General features: G+C 45.1%; 1 protein-coding gene and 1 non-coding gene across 3 annotated transcripts; both read right to left on the bottom strand.

Moving 5' to 3' along the window:
* Positions 1-9250: 9250 nt before the first annotated feature.
* On the bottom strand, positions 9251-14092 carry HSPA8 (heat shock protein family A (Hsp70) member 8). Of its 2 annotated transcripts, none has more exons than XM_073903874.1 (9): positions 14056-14092; positions 12831-13040; positions 12280-12485; positions 11923-12075; positions 11272-11827; positions 10852-11054; positions 10416-10614; positions 9975-10207; positions 9251-9680 (listed from the first exon to the last, which is right to left on the bottom strand). In XM_073903874.1, exons 1-9 carry the CDS (start codon positions 14075-14077, stop codon positions 9495-9497), a joined length of 1968 nt encoding a protein of 655 aa, XP_073759975.1. In that variant the 5' UTR covers positions 14078-14092; the 3' UTR covers positions 9251-9494. The 2 variants fall into 2 exon arrangements, with proteins under 2 accessions (XP_073759975.1, XP_025749215.1); XM_025893430.2 differs by lacking the exon at positions 14056-14092 and adding an exon at positions 13780-13924.
* LOC112840640 (small nucleolar RNA SNORD14) lies at positions 11121-11208 on the bottom strand. Its single transcript, XR_003212538.1, has one exon. It is a non-coding gene; the product is annotated as a small nucleolar RNA SNORD14 (small nucleolar RNA).
* Positions 14093-16177: the final 2085 nt, after the last annotated feature.

Raw genomic sequence — 16177 nt, forward strand, 5'->3', positions numbered from 1 at the left:
CTCTTAATCTCAGCTCAGGTCTCGATCTCACTGTTGTGAGTTCAAACCCCCACAGGGCTCTGCACTGAGCATGAAGCCTACTTTAAAAAAAAAAAAAAAAGACTTAAACAAGTGGAGAGATATACCATATTCTTAGATTGGTACTCAATATTAAGATGTCAGGTTTACCCAATTTAATCCTTAGAGTCATTAAAATCCCAATTATAATTCAAGCAGGCTATATTTATGGTAGAAATCGAGTTGATTTTTAAAATGTACACAGAAAAGGAAAAGATCTAGAAGAATCAAAGCAAACTTGAAAAAGAACAAAGTTGGAGGACTCATAACCTGATTTTAAGACTAACTATAAAGCTATAGTAATCAAACTTAATCAAACACACACTTAATCAAATCTAACTGTTCCAGTTATCTATCACTGTGTAACATATCACCCTGAAAACAGTGGAATAATACAATGACGCTCGTTTACTTTGGTTACGAACCTGAGGACTGACTGGGCTCAGCTGACCAATTCTCACTCAAGTCTTTCTGAATAAAGATGTAGTCAGTTGAGGGCTGGGGCTAGTTCATCTTCAACCTTTGTCACTCCCATGTCTGGGGCACAGACTAGGACCACTCAACAGCTGGGGCTCCTCCTTTTATGTGGCATTTCCACTTATGAGCCTCACAGGGGCAGAGCTTCCTATGGGTAGTGGAAGATTCCTACAGTGAGTGTCCAGAGAATCAGGTGAAAGCAGCATGAAATCTAGATTTGGAGATCATCCAGAGTTACTTTCTCTGCATTCTATCTTTTGGAAGTCAATCTCCGAAGGCAGCCCATAGTCAAGGGAAGAGGAATTAGACTCCCTACCCTCATTAAGGAGTGTCAAAAAGAGTTGCCAGAAAAAAAAAAAAATTGAAGACATGTTTTAAAACCACACATGAACCAAACAAGTGGAGAACCTGAAAGAAAACTCACTTTTGGCCTAAAGAAAAGTATGGTAGAAACAAAAAAGCCTCTGATACAATGATGGGAAATGCTACCTGGGACCCCGAGCTTTCCTGAGGCTCCTGATGAGTTTAATCAGCAATGGCAGGTGGGTAAAGACAAGAAGCCGGGTGGGGGGAGGGAGTTCTCCCCACCTCATACAAAGTGTTGGCCTTACTCAACTAGGGAAGGTCCCCAAAATTTCACGTGCCTTCTCTCTTTCACTTCAGGCCTCTTTTAAATATGCTGTTCCCACTGACTGGTATGCCCTTCCTCCTTCCTAGGACTATCGTACTCATTCTTCAGGTTCAGTGTAGCATTTATTCCTCCAGGAAGCCCTCTTTGACCCCCAAGCCTGGGTCAAGGCCCCCTTCCCTGGGGTGCCATAACTCCCTGTACTCTGCCCTTACTCAACATTCATTAGTGTCTTGCTGTCTGCTTATTGATCCCTCTGCTAGATCCTTTACTGGAGTTGAAGCTCCCTGAGGGCACAAGGCAGGATTCTGTCCACCTTTATATCTCCAGCACCCTAGTAAAGTTGACGACTGACTTTAAGTGAGGGTGTGGCATATTCCTGAGCTACAATAGGACTCAAAGCCACACAAGGAAGCAGCTGCAAGATCTCTTGCTTTGTCCCAAGGCATTGTTCATCACCTCCCTGTGCAGGCAAACTAGAAGTGGGCAGAGCAGATCTGACAGCATGATTAGCTAGTCCCTTGGTGTGAATAGCCAACACTGCAATGTGCTCAACCGTGGCCTCCCCTCTGGCCTCCCCAAATCAGCCAACTCCCCTTCCCAGCTCCTCTCTGAGAATAGATCGACCTGCTTCCCACTAAAACTATAGACGGGATAATAAGAGGGAAAAAAAGGGTCGAGGGGACGACAATTGGTGGCAACGAGATGAACACAGATTAATGATGTGGCCCTCGCCCTGACCACCCCAGCCTGGGCTGAGGAAGGTTCATAGTTGATACCCATTAAAGGGCTTAATGAAATAATTATAATTCGCACCCCAGAGCATCAAAGAATCAATACTGGGGAACTTTGGACCACTCTGGGGGTGGCGCCCCACTGGCTTCACAGTTCAGCACAGCATGCAGAGCTGGGGGAAGTAAGTGCAGTTGACACAGAAGTTGCATTAAAGGAGGGGCAATAATAGATTAAAAGCTGCCAGGATCCTGGCGACTGACCGTCGATATCCTTTATTTCCTACCTCGCCCCAATTCTGCCCCCTCCAGGCACTATTAGCCCAAATCAATGGGCTGTCAATTGACATCACCAGCTCCAGCATTAATGCGAGCTCACAAAAGCAGCCCGGCCCTATATTATCACTTCTCTCGCTTCCAAATTACCACGTAATGCAGGCCGCCGGCTGCCTGTGCCATGTTAACACTACACACGATTTGCTGGGATTGGACTAAATATTTCATGGCTAAAGATTTCATCAGAGACTTGATGACAGAAATAAACTGCTGCCCACGGGGAAATCACAAGCAATAATAGAATTAGGCATTGTTTGGGAATCTGGAGGGATGATGGGCCGGTAAAGGGAACACTGCCCACAGCTGGTGGCCTACAGTGGGACCTGCTTCAGAGGAGACTCATGAAAATGCCTTTTTGTTGGTCCCACGAAAGGCAAGTTTTTGGATTTTTGTGGAGGGTTTTCTATTTGTAGGCAAAAGCTGGGAAGAGGATTCCTCTTCTGTGATAACAGGGAATGTAACTGTTACAGGTTGAACTGTGTTCCCTGTCCCCACACCCCTGCCAAAAAAAAAAAAAAAATCTAGTGAAGTCTATGAAAATTAATAAAGGGAAATCTCAATGAAGTGGACTCAGGATGCCAGGAAGGGAGGCTGGAAGGGGCAGCCTGGACCACTCAATGTCAATTATAAGAAGAATTGTCAGTTCCAGACACCATCAGAAGAAAAGTCAACGGGAAAGAACCATCAATTATAGGCCCCAACAGGGAAAAACCCTCATCACCCTGACCTCTTTCTTGCTTTTCTCCAGTGGATTTTCATTCAAAACAACTCCTCCCAACTTCCTCCTCCTCCTCCATAAAATAAAGTGCCTCCCCTTTGTTTGTGGGCCTTGCCTATGGTTTTGCCTGAGCTTGCTTGTCATACATTGCCAGTCTGTTATTCTCAAATAAACCCATTTTGCTGGTAAAATAAGCCACAGCTTTATTTTTAAGGTAACAAATCCTAATCCCCACTACCTCAGAATGTGACCTTATTTGGAAATAGGGTCTTTACAGAGGTGATCACGTTAAAATGAGGTCATTAGGGAGGGCCCTACTCTAGTAGGACTGGCATCTTAGTGGAAAGCAGAAATTTGGACACAGACGTGCACAGAGAGAGGTCAAAGTGGACACATGCAGGAAGAAGACAGCCATGTGACCAGAGTGGCGATCTCTAAGCCCAGGAACATGTGAGGCCATCAGAAGCTAAGAGAGAGGCCCAGAACAGTTCCTCCCCTGGTGCATTCAGAGGGCATGGCCCTGCCAACAACTTGACTTCAGACTGCTGGCCTCCAGAACTGTGAGACAATACATTTCTGGTTTAAGTCACACAGTTTTTGGTCCCTTGTTATGGCAGCCTTAGGAAATGTTCATAATTATGACTGTTATATAACTAATCGTTAACAATAATAGCTCTTATTGAGCACTTATTCTAGGAGCCAGGCAGAGAGCTAAATACTTCACATATACTGGCTCATTTAATCTGTATAACAAACCTAATAGTTGACCTTTTTTTTTTTAAGATCTATTTATTTGTCAGAGAGGGAGAGAGAGAGCACGCACAAGCAGGGGGAAAGAGCAGGCAGAGGGAGAAGCAGGCTCCCTGCTGAGCAAGGAGCCCCATATGGAACTCGATCCAAAAACTCTGGAATCATGACCTGAGCTGAAGGCAGACACTTAACCGACTGAGCCACCCAGGCATCCCATTAGTTGACTATTATAATCCCCATTTCATGAAATACTCAGTTTTAAGAGAGAATAGTTTGCTTTAGGTCACACACCTAGTCAACGGCACGGTGGGTCTCAGACAGAAACCTGACAAACAATCAACAAGCAAATAAAAAGGTTCCTGGTGAATATTTCCAGTTTTCAGATGATTACTTGCCACCTGCTTTCTTTCCAGTCCAATCTAATTTTCTCACCCCCAGGTGTGGAACCTGTATCTCCTTGGATCAAGAGTCCACTGCGTCGGAAGTGCAGACATCTGAAAATAACAGCACGGGTAGGGACAGGTTGGTCAAAGGCTTCAAACTTCCAGCTCATGGGATAAAGAAGTTCTGGGCATCTCAGGCACAGCATGATGAGGGTTAACAATACAGCAGTATGTTGATTCTTGAAAGTTGCTAAGGGAGTAAATCTCAAGTGTTCTCACCAGGAAAAGGAAATGGTAATGAATGTAAGGTGACGGAGGTGTTAGCTAACCCTCCTGTGGTAATCCTGTCACACTCCGTAACGTGTCTCTCCCTTCCTCCCCATCCACTGGGGACGCCAGCTGTATAGCCTCTTTCCTTTTCTGACTTAAAAAAGAAATCATAAAACTGCTTTATTAAGACATACAACACAATTCATCCCTTCAAAGTATACAATTCAGTATTTTTCATATATTCACAGAATTGGGTAACCATTACAATTTAGGATGATTCATCATCCCGAAACAAAGCCCCATTACCTATTTAGAGTAACTGCATATTCTGCTTAGCTCTTTGAGAACTGCTAACTATTTTCCACAGTGGCTGTACTATTTTATATTTACACCAGGAGTGTAGGAGGGTTCCAGGTCCTCCACATCCTTGCCAACTTGTTTTTCTTAATGACCGACATCCTAGTGGGGTATGAAGTTCTTTTTTTTAAAAAAAGATTTTATTATTTATTTGAGAGAGAATGCGCACATGAGAGGGGGTAGGGTCAGAGGGAGAAGCAGACTCCCTGCTGAGCAGGGAGCCCGATGCGGGACTCGATCCTGCGACTCCAGGATCATGACCTGAGCCGAAGGCAGTCGCTTAACCAACTGAGCCACCCAGGCACCCAGGGTATGAAGTTCTCATTGTGGTTTTGAGCTGCATTTCACTGATGGCTAAGGATGTTGGGTGTCTTTCCATATGCTTATTGGCTATTTGTAGATCTTCTTTGGAGAAATGGCTTTTCAGATCTTTTGTCCACTGTAAAAAATGTTTTTTAAATATATTTTTAAGATATTCTGGATACCAGTCCTTTATTAGATACATGATTTGCAAATGCTTTCTCCAATTCTGTTGTCTTTCTTTACTTCCTTGATGGTATCCTTTACCTAAGTTCTTAATATTTAGGAAATCTGAAATGTCTTTTTCTTTTGTTGCTTATGGTTTTGGTGTTGTATCTAAGAAACCCTTGCCTTGGACGCCTGGGTGGCTCAGTTGGTTAAGCGACTGCCTTCGGCTCAGGTCATGATCCTGGAGTCCAGGGATCGAGTCCCACATCGGGCTTCCTGCTCGGCAGGAAGTCTGCTTCTCCCTCTGACCCTCTTCCCTCTCGTGCTTTCATTCTCAAATAAAATCTTAAAAAAAAAAAAATGTATCAGGAAAGAAACTCTAACTACTGAGATTTACCTTTTCCCCCCTCCATGTTTCAAAGCTCTTTATCTCCCCACCACCTCCAAGCCCCAAATACCCTGAGATCTCTACTCAAAGCCATAACCCCAACCAGGGCACCTGCTCAACTGGCGGCTGGGAATGCTCTACCTGGAACATGAACGTGAATATTCGGGGCTGACTTCTTTCCTCAGCACTTGTTTCCAGGTTAGGCAATTTGTGAAACCAAAAAGCAGACTTTAGTGAATGCCTTTCGGTAGCTTTCCTCAGCTGCGTTTGGAGTTGTTTTCTAAATAGCTACTGCCATCTAGTGGAAAAAGTGGTCCTTACAGCCAGATGCAGACCCCAAAAATGAAAGTTCTCAACTTTTTCCTATTTATGTTCCACCAATCACTCCTTCTACCTTACCAGAATCCAAAAGGCTGTTTTTCCTATGAAAGTATAGGACCTGGTAAATTATAGGTACTGCATACTGTTTGAGCAAAGGATTGTTTGCAGGTATTTTATGATCGCTCCATTTCTTTGTATTACATTTTAAGTACATAAATAGTAATATTGTCGTTGAGTAAACGTACTGCTGTGGCTTTGCAGATTAAAATTACTCCCTTAATAGTATAACAAGTACAATTACTGTTGATTATAAACTCAAGCTAGCTAAATACATTTAGCTGAAACCAGCATTAATTCCTAAAAAGCTGCACATGGAGATAGACCGTTGGCTTTTTTTGTTCCCTCTCCCCAATCCAGTGGATCCCTGTGCAAAATTATGAGCAGCCATCAAGCACATTTCTGCTTATAACCACAACTCAACTCGCTGGAATTAAAAATTGCCTTTCCCACCCCATAGATTTACACGTGCGTAGCTGACCATCCAGCCATCCTTCCCGTGGAAGGTTGTTAAAATAATCGAGAAGTGGAAGCTATCTGTTAACTGTAAATTGAATGGTTAAGTGATAAATACTGCTATCTCCGCATCTTCTTCTAAGCATGCTCTAACAACTTCTGGTACTTCTTGCCAGGGTCTTCCCATAAGCATGCCATTTACACTTTGTAAAATCACTTCGTAGTTACCAATTGATCTTGTATGGGCCAAACTCCTGTTATTCTACGTATAGAAGGCCAAAACACATTTTTACCAGTTTAAGATTTTATTTATTCGTTTGAGACACAGAGATAAAGAGAAAGCATGAGCAAGGAGAGCAGCAGAGAGAAGCAGGCTCCCCGCTGAGCAGGGAGCCTGATGTGGGGCTCAATCCCATGACCCTGGGATCACGACCTGAGCCGAAGGCAGACGCTTAACCATCTAAGCCACCCAGGCACCCCTTTACCAGTTTTTTTTTAATCACCCCTCCAAACCAGGCTTATCTCATAGCAGGAACCTAATTAAACACAAAGACAAAAGTTGATTTGAGTCACTGAGTTCCTTAAATGCCTGGATTGCTTAGACTGCCACATGTAAAAGGTTAAAAAAAAAAAAAATCACTGACCATATACTCAAATGAGGAACTACCAGATGAATATCGAGACGAAGTAACTAAGGACATAAAACTGCATGTGTTGAGGAGCAAGATTACAAAACTCCTTTAAGAATATTCCTTCCAGTGGCGCCTGGGTGGCTCAGTCGGTTAAGCATCTGCCTTTGGCTCAGGTCAGGATCCCAGGGTCCTGGGAATCAAGCCCCTGCTGTTCCCCATGCTTGTGCTCGCTCTCAAATAAAATCTTTTAAAAAAGAAAATACCCCTTCCAGCCAGTGTGAATCCCAGATGCTGTGTTGAGCTTGTTTAATTCACGCTGTAACGGTGCAGAAACACAGGTTTTGGAGTAAACCCTGCAAAATTTGACGATCTGGAACCCCTCTCCCTATGCAATTTGAGATCAACTCAATTCTGAACCTGTGTTAACTGTAAACACAACCTTCAGATTAGTTTAAAAAAAAATCAGTTTTCTTCTTCCCAAAGCCCCACTATTTTCTAGTATCAAGGCCCAACCTCTTCCATTTGCATAAGGGAACCCACCATTTTTCAAATCCCAATTTGTTTTCACTAATGGAATTCATAGACAGAACTTGGTAGTTCAACTTGCAATAGCTAAAACCTATCAACTTTGGTTGGGCTTTGTCTTGTGCTGTTTTTCACTAATCACATTTGATCCCCACAATTTTCTTACCAAGACCCCATGATTTAAGAACAAAAAAAAATTACTGCACTTTTGAGCCGAGTAGTCTCCAAATTGTTAGCTCCAGTTCATAAAGGATGTATGTATTAACTAAAACCCAGGTCAGATAAAAAGTGGGAAAAACATGCCAGTTATATACATGAGGCCTGGGACTTTCCCAAAGATCATTCATTGCTCTTTTTAAATTTGTGACCCTTGAAAAAGGGAAAACAAATATAAATCCTGCACAGTACCATAAATCTCTGGAGACTCCGATCATTACACAGATACACTCCTAAATCACAGTCTATGTAGTTATCAACCATTTAGAAAAAAATTAATGACCTCTATATGAATCAGGTCTTGGCTATTCTTACAGACCTTGCCTACTGCTCTTAAGTATTGCAGTTACTGCAAAATAATCTTATGAAATCCAAAGAGAAAATGTGTAATACCCAGGTAACCCACAAACCAACAGTTCCATAAGACAGGTAAAGGATGAGTACACATCAAGGTTTGGGCTCTTCTGCTCAGAGAATGTAAAATCTTACCACATGCCAGGACTCATTTCTTCTAATTGACCACCAGGTGGCAGATGCATAGAACCACTAAGCCTTGTCGACATATTTATCACGTTTAACCCACATATTAACAATCACCTTTAACCCATTTTGCTTCAGGCTTGAGGGGTGAGGCCCATCACGACCAAATGACACATGCACATTACTTCCATGGGACTCAAATTCCAAGGCCAAGTACTTCTGGCATATAGCCCATCACCATTTACTGTCAAAGCTAAATTCTCAACGTTTACTAACACACCCATCACAACCGAAACCAACAATGTAGGGCTTTGCTCTAAAACAGACTTACCTAAAGGCAATCCAGTGTAAATTCGCCAAGCAGATTATACTGAAAGCTTTGAAGTCCTTTTGAGGGTTAGCCTAATGAAATCAGTTGCATATTCCAGGCCTTTCCTTCTCCCTTGACTCTATGGTAAACCCCACCCACCTCAACTTTGCAGCTAATTCCCCAAGTTACTGTGCAGCCCTGACCAAGTTGAGTAAAAGGATCAATCTCCCCCTGGAGAACATGTAAGGCTTTATAAGGAATATGCTCTTATCTGTCCTTGGTCAGTTCCACATGCTTAAACTTCTTACAATGACCGGCTATGCCACTGTTCCAGTTGGCCATCCCCAAACGAGTAAACCCTCAAACAGATAACCAGTTTGTTAGCAAGCTACACGAAACAATCATGAATTCCCTTTTTCCAATTGCTTCCTCCCCTGCAACAGCTGCCCCAGCACTGGAAAGCCTATCTGCAGCTCAAATTTCGACTGTAGAATGTAGGGATCATGAACCCATCTAATCATAAATCCAAACCACTCCAGATTCATAATCTGACCAGACGCATTTGTTTAAACTGTTCTATTGGACAAACCAAATACTCTTTTGGGTGATTCACCACTAGGCCAAAAGAACGTCCACAGCCCCCAAAAACGAAACACTGCCTGCTGCCCTTGTATACATGGAGTCAGACAATTGTATGGTGCCAATTAAATACCGTTTTATTTAAGACATTGCATTTTCCACTTAACAATAACAGTGCTTATAAAGTGCAATGTTCATTTCCTTTCCCTGTGCACGTATTTCATATTCAAGTATCAAGAATGCCCAGTTTATTTATACTATAGCAGCTCAACATTAAAACTGCCATGGAATTTGCTACAAATTTGGGTCCTTCGAATATTTTGTGGAACAATGCTAGACCTATTCTCAGGTTGGCTTAATCAACCTCTTCGATGGTGGGTCCAGAGGAGGCACCACCAGATGGAGGAGCTCCACCACCAGGGAAGCCTCCAGGCATTCCTCCTGGCATGCCCCCTGCACTCTGGTACAGTTTGGTAATGATAGGATTGCAGACTTTCTCCAGCTCTTTCTGCTGGTGTTCAAATTCTTCCTTCTCTGCAGTCTGAAAAGAAAAAAAAACTTTTTACTACAGGTTCCTCAAAGGAAAGTTAAGGTCTGGTGCAATTTGTTAAGACTAGACACAGAAGCGTATCATATTCAAGTCTTCACTACCCATGAAATCTTGGGTCACTCAGACATCCAAGGAAGGAAGCTAGCTGCCAACATCTAGAATTCTGGTGGAAACCGCGAATGTTTGGACCATTCATCATCGTGACCTATATTTTTAAGGCGCATCTAACCTTTCACTGAAGCCCTATAACCACCCCTACCCACTCTCCTACTATAGATTACAAACCTGGTTCTTATCAAGCCAATTGATGATTTCATTGCACTTGTCAAGAATCTTCTGTTTGTCCTCGTCATTGATCTTGCCCTGAAGTTTTTCATCTTCAACAGTTGCTTTCATGTTGAATGCGTAAGACTCAAGTGAATTCTTGGAAGACACCTTGTCCCGCTGTTTCTCATCTTCAGCTTTGTACTTCTCAGCTTCCTGGACCATGCGCTCAATGTCTTCCTTGCTCAAGCGGCCTGTGAAATTAACCAGTTTTTACTAAAACTGAACCTTCCAAGTTACCCTGCAACGTTTGTAACCCAGTAAAGCTGCATTCCAGGAAATTACTTCTTGGCTAAAATACCCATGGGTCAGTTAAAGTATTTGAAAAATATGATCCCTTATAACCCAAACCCTCTTAAGACGAAATATCCAACGTAACTCAAGGTTGTGCCACTAACGTACCCTTGTCGTTAGTGATGGTGATCTTGTTCTCTTTCCCTGTGCTCTTATCCACAGCAGAGACGTTGAGGATACCGTTAGCATCAATATCAAAAGTGACTTCAATCTGAGGAACGCCACGAGGGGCAGGAGGGATGCCTGTGAGTTCGAACTTGCCAAGTAGGTTGTTATCCTTGGTCATGGCACGCTCCCCTTCATACACCTTGGTAGGAAATAAAAATTACTAAGAACGGGCAAAGATTACTGCCCCAGTTTCTAGATTTGTGGAAAAGTCAATTAGAAAGACTGATCGCTCAGACATCCAAGGAAGGAACTGGCCAACACAAGACTTCTGGTGGAAACTACGAATGGTTGGAGTCAAATCATCACAGCGGGACGTCTTCCCAGTTTCACAGGACCAAGTACAGCCAAAACAATACAAATACAATATAAAACATACCTGAATGAGCACACCAGGCTGGTTGTCTGAGTAGGTAGTGAAGGTCTGTGTCTGTTTGGTAGGAATAGTAGTATTACGCTTGATAAGAACAGTCATGACTCCTCCAGCAGTTTCAATGCCAAGAGAAAGTGGAGTGACATCCAACAGCAGCAAATCTTGAACATTTTCAGATTTGTCTCCAGAAAGGATGGCTGCCTGGACAGCTAAAGTAAAAACAATTAGTAAGAAAAAAATCCCAACCACTTCATTATCTCACTAACAAATGTCAATCGCTCAGACATCCAAGGAAGTAGGGCCATCATCAGCTAAGCTTTTGGTGGAAACTACGAATGTTTAAGGAATCAGTCATCACAGCGAGTCAGCTTGGGGCCTGAAAGGCCATCTGTTAGAACTGTTTAACTAGGATAGAGGGATTATTACCTGCACCGTAAGCAACAGCCTCATCAGGGTTGATGCTCTTATTCAGTTCTTTCCCGTTGAAGAAATCTTGTAGAAGCTTCTGAATCTTGGGGATACGGGTAGAACCACCCACCAGCACAATATCGTGGATTTGAGACTTGTCTAGTTTGGCATCCCGAAGGGCTTTCTCTACAGGGTCCAGGGTGCCACGGAACAGATCAGCATTTAATTCTTCAAACCGGGCACGAGTAATAGAGGTATAGAAGTCGATTCCTTCATATAGAGAATCAATCTCAATACTGGCCTGCGTGCTGGAAGAAAGTGTGCGCTTAGCACGTTCACAAGCAGTACGGAGACGACGAACTGCCCTCTTGTTTTCACTGATGTCCTTCTTATGTTTGCGCTTGAACTCTGCAATAAAATGGTTGACCATCCTGTTGTCAAAGTCTTCTCCACCTAAGTGGGTGTCTCCGGCTGTGGATTTGACCTCAAAGATCCCATCTTCAATAGTAAGGATTGACACATCAAAAGTGCCACCTCCCAAGTCAAAGATCAGCACATTCCTTTCAGCACCAACCTGCAATTAAAGTACAAGGTAATTACTCCTTATCCATTCTCCACTGGCTCCAATCTATGGTAAAATGAATCCTATGCTTTACAAATGGTACATACCTTCTTGTCTAAGCCATAAGCAATAGCAGCAGCAGTTGGCTCGTTGATGATTCGAAGTACATTGAGACCAGCAATAGTTCCAGCATCTTTGGTAGCCTGACGCTGAGAGTCATTGAAGTATGCAGGTACCGTGACAACTGCATTGGTAACAGTCTAGAAACACAAATATTGTTTTTGTAGTCCATTCCTAAAACTGTTAGTCCCATGATCACATTGCCTCTGCATGCACTTAAGATAACCATTCTTTAAAAAGACAAACTGATCAGTCCAGCCCCCCGTGAATTCCATTCATTAGGAAATCTGGTGTATAATACTGCAACCTCCAACTACCTCCCTGTAGGGCTGCACACTACTCACCTTCCCAAGGTAGGCCTCTGCAATTTCCTTCATCTTCGTCAAAACCATAGAGGACACCTCCTCTGGATAGAAACTTTTTGTCTCTCCCTTGTATTCTACTTGGACCTTAGGCCTACCAGCATCATTCACCACCATAAAAGGCCAATGCTTCATATCAGATTGGACAACAGCATCATCAAATCTACGTCCAATCAGGCGCTTGGCATCTGTAATGGGTAATCATATGCAAAGGTTAATACTCCATCCACCCAGAATCCTGGTCTGCCATTACTCAAATGCCAAGAGGCCTAGCAAACTCTGATCTCGGAAGCAAACTCAATAGTAAATAGACTTACATTTTCTGGCAGTTACTCAAATTCCCTAATTTTACAATTACCTCGGCTTTCTTTAGTATGGAGCTATAAAATCCCCACTAACGGATTTTAAAAACCAACTTTCCCTTTTTTCCGGGCTTTCATGGCTGCCTTATATTCCATAAACTTCCGACTCTAACATTACACCCAGTCTAAACCACTTAAACTCATGGCATACTGCTCGTATTAACGGCTTACCAAAAACTGTGTTGGTGGGGTTCATCGCAACTTGATTCTTTGCAGCATCACCGATCAATCGTTCTGTGTCAGTGAAGGCGACATAACTTGGAGTGGTTCGGTTTCCCTGATCATTGGCAATTATTTCCACTTTCCCGTGTTGGAAGACACCCACGCAAGAGTAGGTGGTGCCAAGATCAATGCCAACCGCAGGTCCCTTAGACATGGTTGCTGGAAAATTTTAAAAAGCCCAGGGTTTGAAAAGGCAATCAAACGCTTAGAAACGTTTACTGTGAAACCTAGACCATCAGGTAGGAGGCACTTTTGCCCAAGATTTCACTTACCACCTCCCCCCAAACACTGCCCTTGTGTGAAAACCACGCGGAAGGGCCAGATCAATAAATTCTGCAGTCGAGGTTCAGTGCCAACCGCAGCTGGGCCCAGCCCACACCGAAAGCAGCACCTGTCCGGAGGCTCTGCAACAGTACCGAGCACGTGGTATCGAGCCCAGAGCCCGACCTCTTCTCTCCCCCCTCCCCGCAACCTGCACTCCGACAAGCTACACAATACGGCCCGTATTACGTGCTCGAGTCCCCCTCCCCCGCGTTGGGCGCGTGCCAATGGCGACTTCCTGCTCTGAGGATCTAAGGAAGGTCCGCTCCAGGGCGCCGGACTTCCGCCCGCCCCCCCCCCCGAGCGTGGAAGCGGCCCTCGCCCAGCCCTCCCTGCGGGCGCCGCCCTGGCTCCGCGGTGGCCATCACGGCCTGCAGCCCACGCCCCGGCTTTCCCGCCCGACCGCAACCCAGATCCGCCGCCTCCCGGGGAGAAGGGACCCCCTGGGCAAGGGACTCACGGCCCCCCGCCTATGTGAATGCTCAAAAGCCTCCAAAGTATCGCAAACCCGCTCAGCCCGGGCGCGGGGCGCACGTTCCTGAAGAAACCCCACGAGATTACAGGACGGAGATCTTACCTTCTGTGTGGGCCTGGCTCGGCTTGAGAAGAATTCAGAGGTCTGGTGATTTAGCCCAGCGTTCAATGAGACCGGTTTCCGCCCGCCACCCTGTCTCTTATACCCTGCCTCAGAACCTTCCAGAAGGGGTCCACCCCTGCCGGCTGCCCATCATAGCTTCTTCGGCCAATGGGCGCGCGGCCACCTCTACGAGCCCCAATGACTAAGCCGGCTCTACCCCTCGGGCCTCGCCCACTCCCGCCCCCATTCTACCCCACCTCGCGATGACGCACTCACCGCAGCGTTCTGGAACTTTCATTCTCGCCCCCGCTCTCCGAACTGCCCGGGGGAAAGGGAGGGTGGAGCCGAGAGAGCCCGCGCGCGGGAGTCCTCAGTCACCCTAGGCCGGGGGGCGGGGGGAGGGGGTTGGTCAAAGGAGCGTCCGCTACTGCGCAGGCGCTCCCAGTAAGCGCGGGCGGGAGGGGACGGAAGGAGGAGGAGGAAGAGGGGCGGGCAAATTTGGAACCAGCCAATGACAGCAGCACTGGCCGCTATCTGGATCCACGCGGAACCCGGGGAGGACGAGCGCAGGGCCAGAAGGGAGGGGTTCGGAGCCGGCAGTCCGGGAGGGAAGACGGAAGTAGAGCGAGGACAAAATGGCCGCGAAGGTTGTTGCGCCCCTCCCCACCCAGTTCTCATTCTGTTTCCCCCAACCCCCACTTCGGCGTTGTACAGGATCCTCTAGGCCCTCCCGGATTCCATGTTCCCACGTTTCCTACCTACTATGGTTTTGGGCCAGGACTGAATACTAGGACCTGGGGGGGGGTGATACCGACCCCTGGGCGCTGCTAGGGTGACTTGCCCGGGGGTTCACAGATCTGGGGCTGGAGGGACCGAGCTCAAGCGGGGTGGGACAGGTTAGCCAGGCCGACCCCGAGAATTTTCAGTCACCGCGCAGGTGAAGGCCGGCAGCCCTCGAGGCAGAGGTTGGAGGGGGTTCGGCCTCTCAGAACCACCTGGGCCGGATCCTGTGCCTGAACCCTCAGCGAAATAAAGGTCCAAACCCGCTTCCCTGAGGCCGGACAACTCCGCCACTCCCCACCTCCCGCCAAAAACAGGTTCGGCTTCTTGGCTCTCCCTCTTCCCCTCACCCACATCCCTCACTTCTCAGTTACTTGTTAAAGAAAAGAAAAGCTAGTGAGTTTTTTCCGTGTAGGAGAATCAGGCATTAGGAACCTGGGTTCCAGTAGCCCCGTGTCCTTGATTTAGACTTTCTAGAGCCTCTTTTATATTTAGTAACATGATGTATTATTTTTCCTTCCTTGACTTATAAAAAAACTAAACGAGAGATTGTTCAGAGGCAGCTTGAAAACATTACTAATCAGTCCAAATCAGTCCACAAAGCAGTAGTACTTACAATTAAATTGTGCGTGGTGGCAGGTATTTGGGCCTTGTCATTCCAAGAGCCTTTGTCCGTTCCTTGAAATGTTTTCCAGGGTGTTCTTTCAAACAGGCAGGGCAGCTGATATTCTTGTTTAATAAATAAATGGGCAGATAAATGAAAAGATTCTTTTTAAAACTAACATAGTGGTGTGGCTGGAATTAGAAAGGCCTTCCAGACAGTGGCTCCAAAAAGGCTGTCAGAAGAGGACACTTTGTCCTTGTCAAAGCCAGTAAGGACTAAAGACAGATTCAAACATATGAAGGAAGAAATTTCTGTTGGGGGGGGGGGTGGGGGGGGGGGGGGGGACGGGACAATGTTAGGCTTGAGCACGTGGAGGCATATACTTAAATTTCTCCCCATCTCCCAAGAAATTAATTTTATATGATGCTTTTACAGAGTACAAAGGGTTTCATTTCTTATATCACGTAATCATCAAAATAGTTTTTTGAGATATATATTATACATCCCGGTATTAGGAGAAAAATGAGGTTCGGAGATGTTATTTGTAGGATTTACGGCTGGCTGAGGTAGAATGGAAGCTAGCGCTTTTGATTCCAGAATCCTTCGTCTGTTTTTTTCTTACACTATAGTATAATTTCCTTTCTAGAAACACGTAACTACACAACTCCAGAAAGAGGAAGGTGTGTGCTGTGAGAGGCTCCTTTCAATTTTCTCTGGTATCTGCAATCTTCCTTTTCCCGCTCAACCTATCACGTACAGTCTCTGAACTATACCCTACATTTTGCAGCTTTTAACCTGTGGACTACCTGCAACATTTTAATTCTTGAACCATTGGAAAATAAAACAAGGGCCCAGATTCAGTGGCTTGGAGTATCCCACCTAACAGCAGTGATTAAAGAAAGTAGAGTAGATAACGTGTCTCCTTTCACTCAAAATACATTGCAGAACTTGGACTATGCTCTTATTAAATAGAATGATTCAGACTTTTATGTTTTTAAAGCTCAATAAGATGAA

This window comes from Callorhinus ursinus, unplaced genomic scaffold (assembly GCF_003265705.2).
Source record: "Callorhinus ursinus isolate GAN/ISIS: 27379988/994484 unplaced genomic scaffold, GSC_fseal_2.0 scaffold19, whole genome shotgun sequence".
In the NCBI taxonomy this organism is placed as follows: Eukaryota; Metazoa; Chordata; class Mammalia; order Carnivora; family Otariidae; genus Callorhinus; species Callorhinus ursinus.

Bases quoted from the DNA above. Each gene is read 5' to 3' on its own strand.
- HSPA8 (XM_073903874.1), bottom strand. From the start codon at position 14,077: ATGAAAGTTCCAGAACGCTGCG. The intron at 13,041-14,055 runs GTGAGTGCGTCA...AAAATTTTCCAG, and splicing joins GAAAGTTCCAGAACGCTGCG to CAACCATGTCTAAGGGACCT. The intron at 9,681-9,974 runs GTTTGTAATCTA...TTTTCTTTTCAG, and splicing joins ATTGGCTTGATAAGAACCAG to ACTGCAGAGAAGGAAGAATT.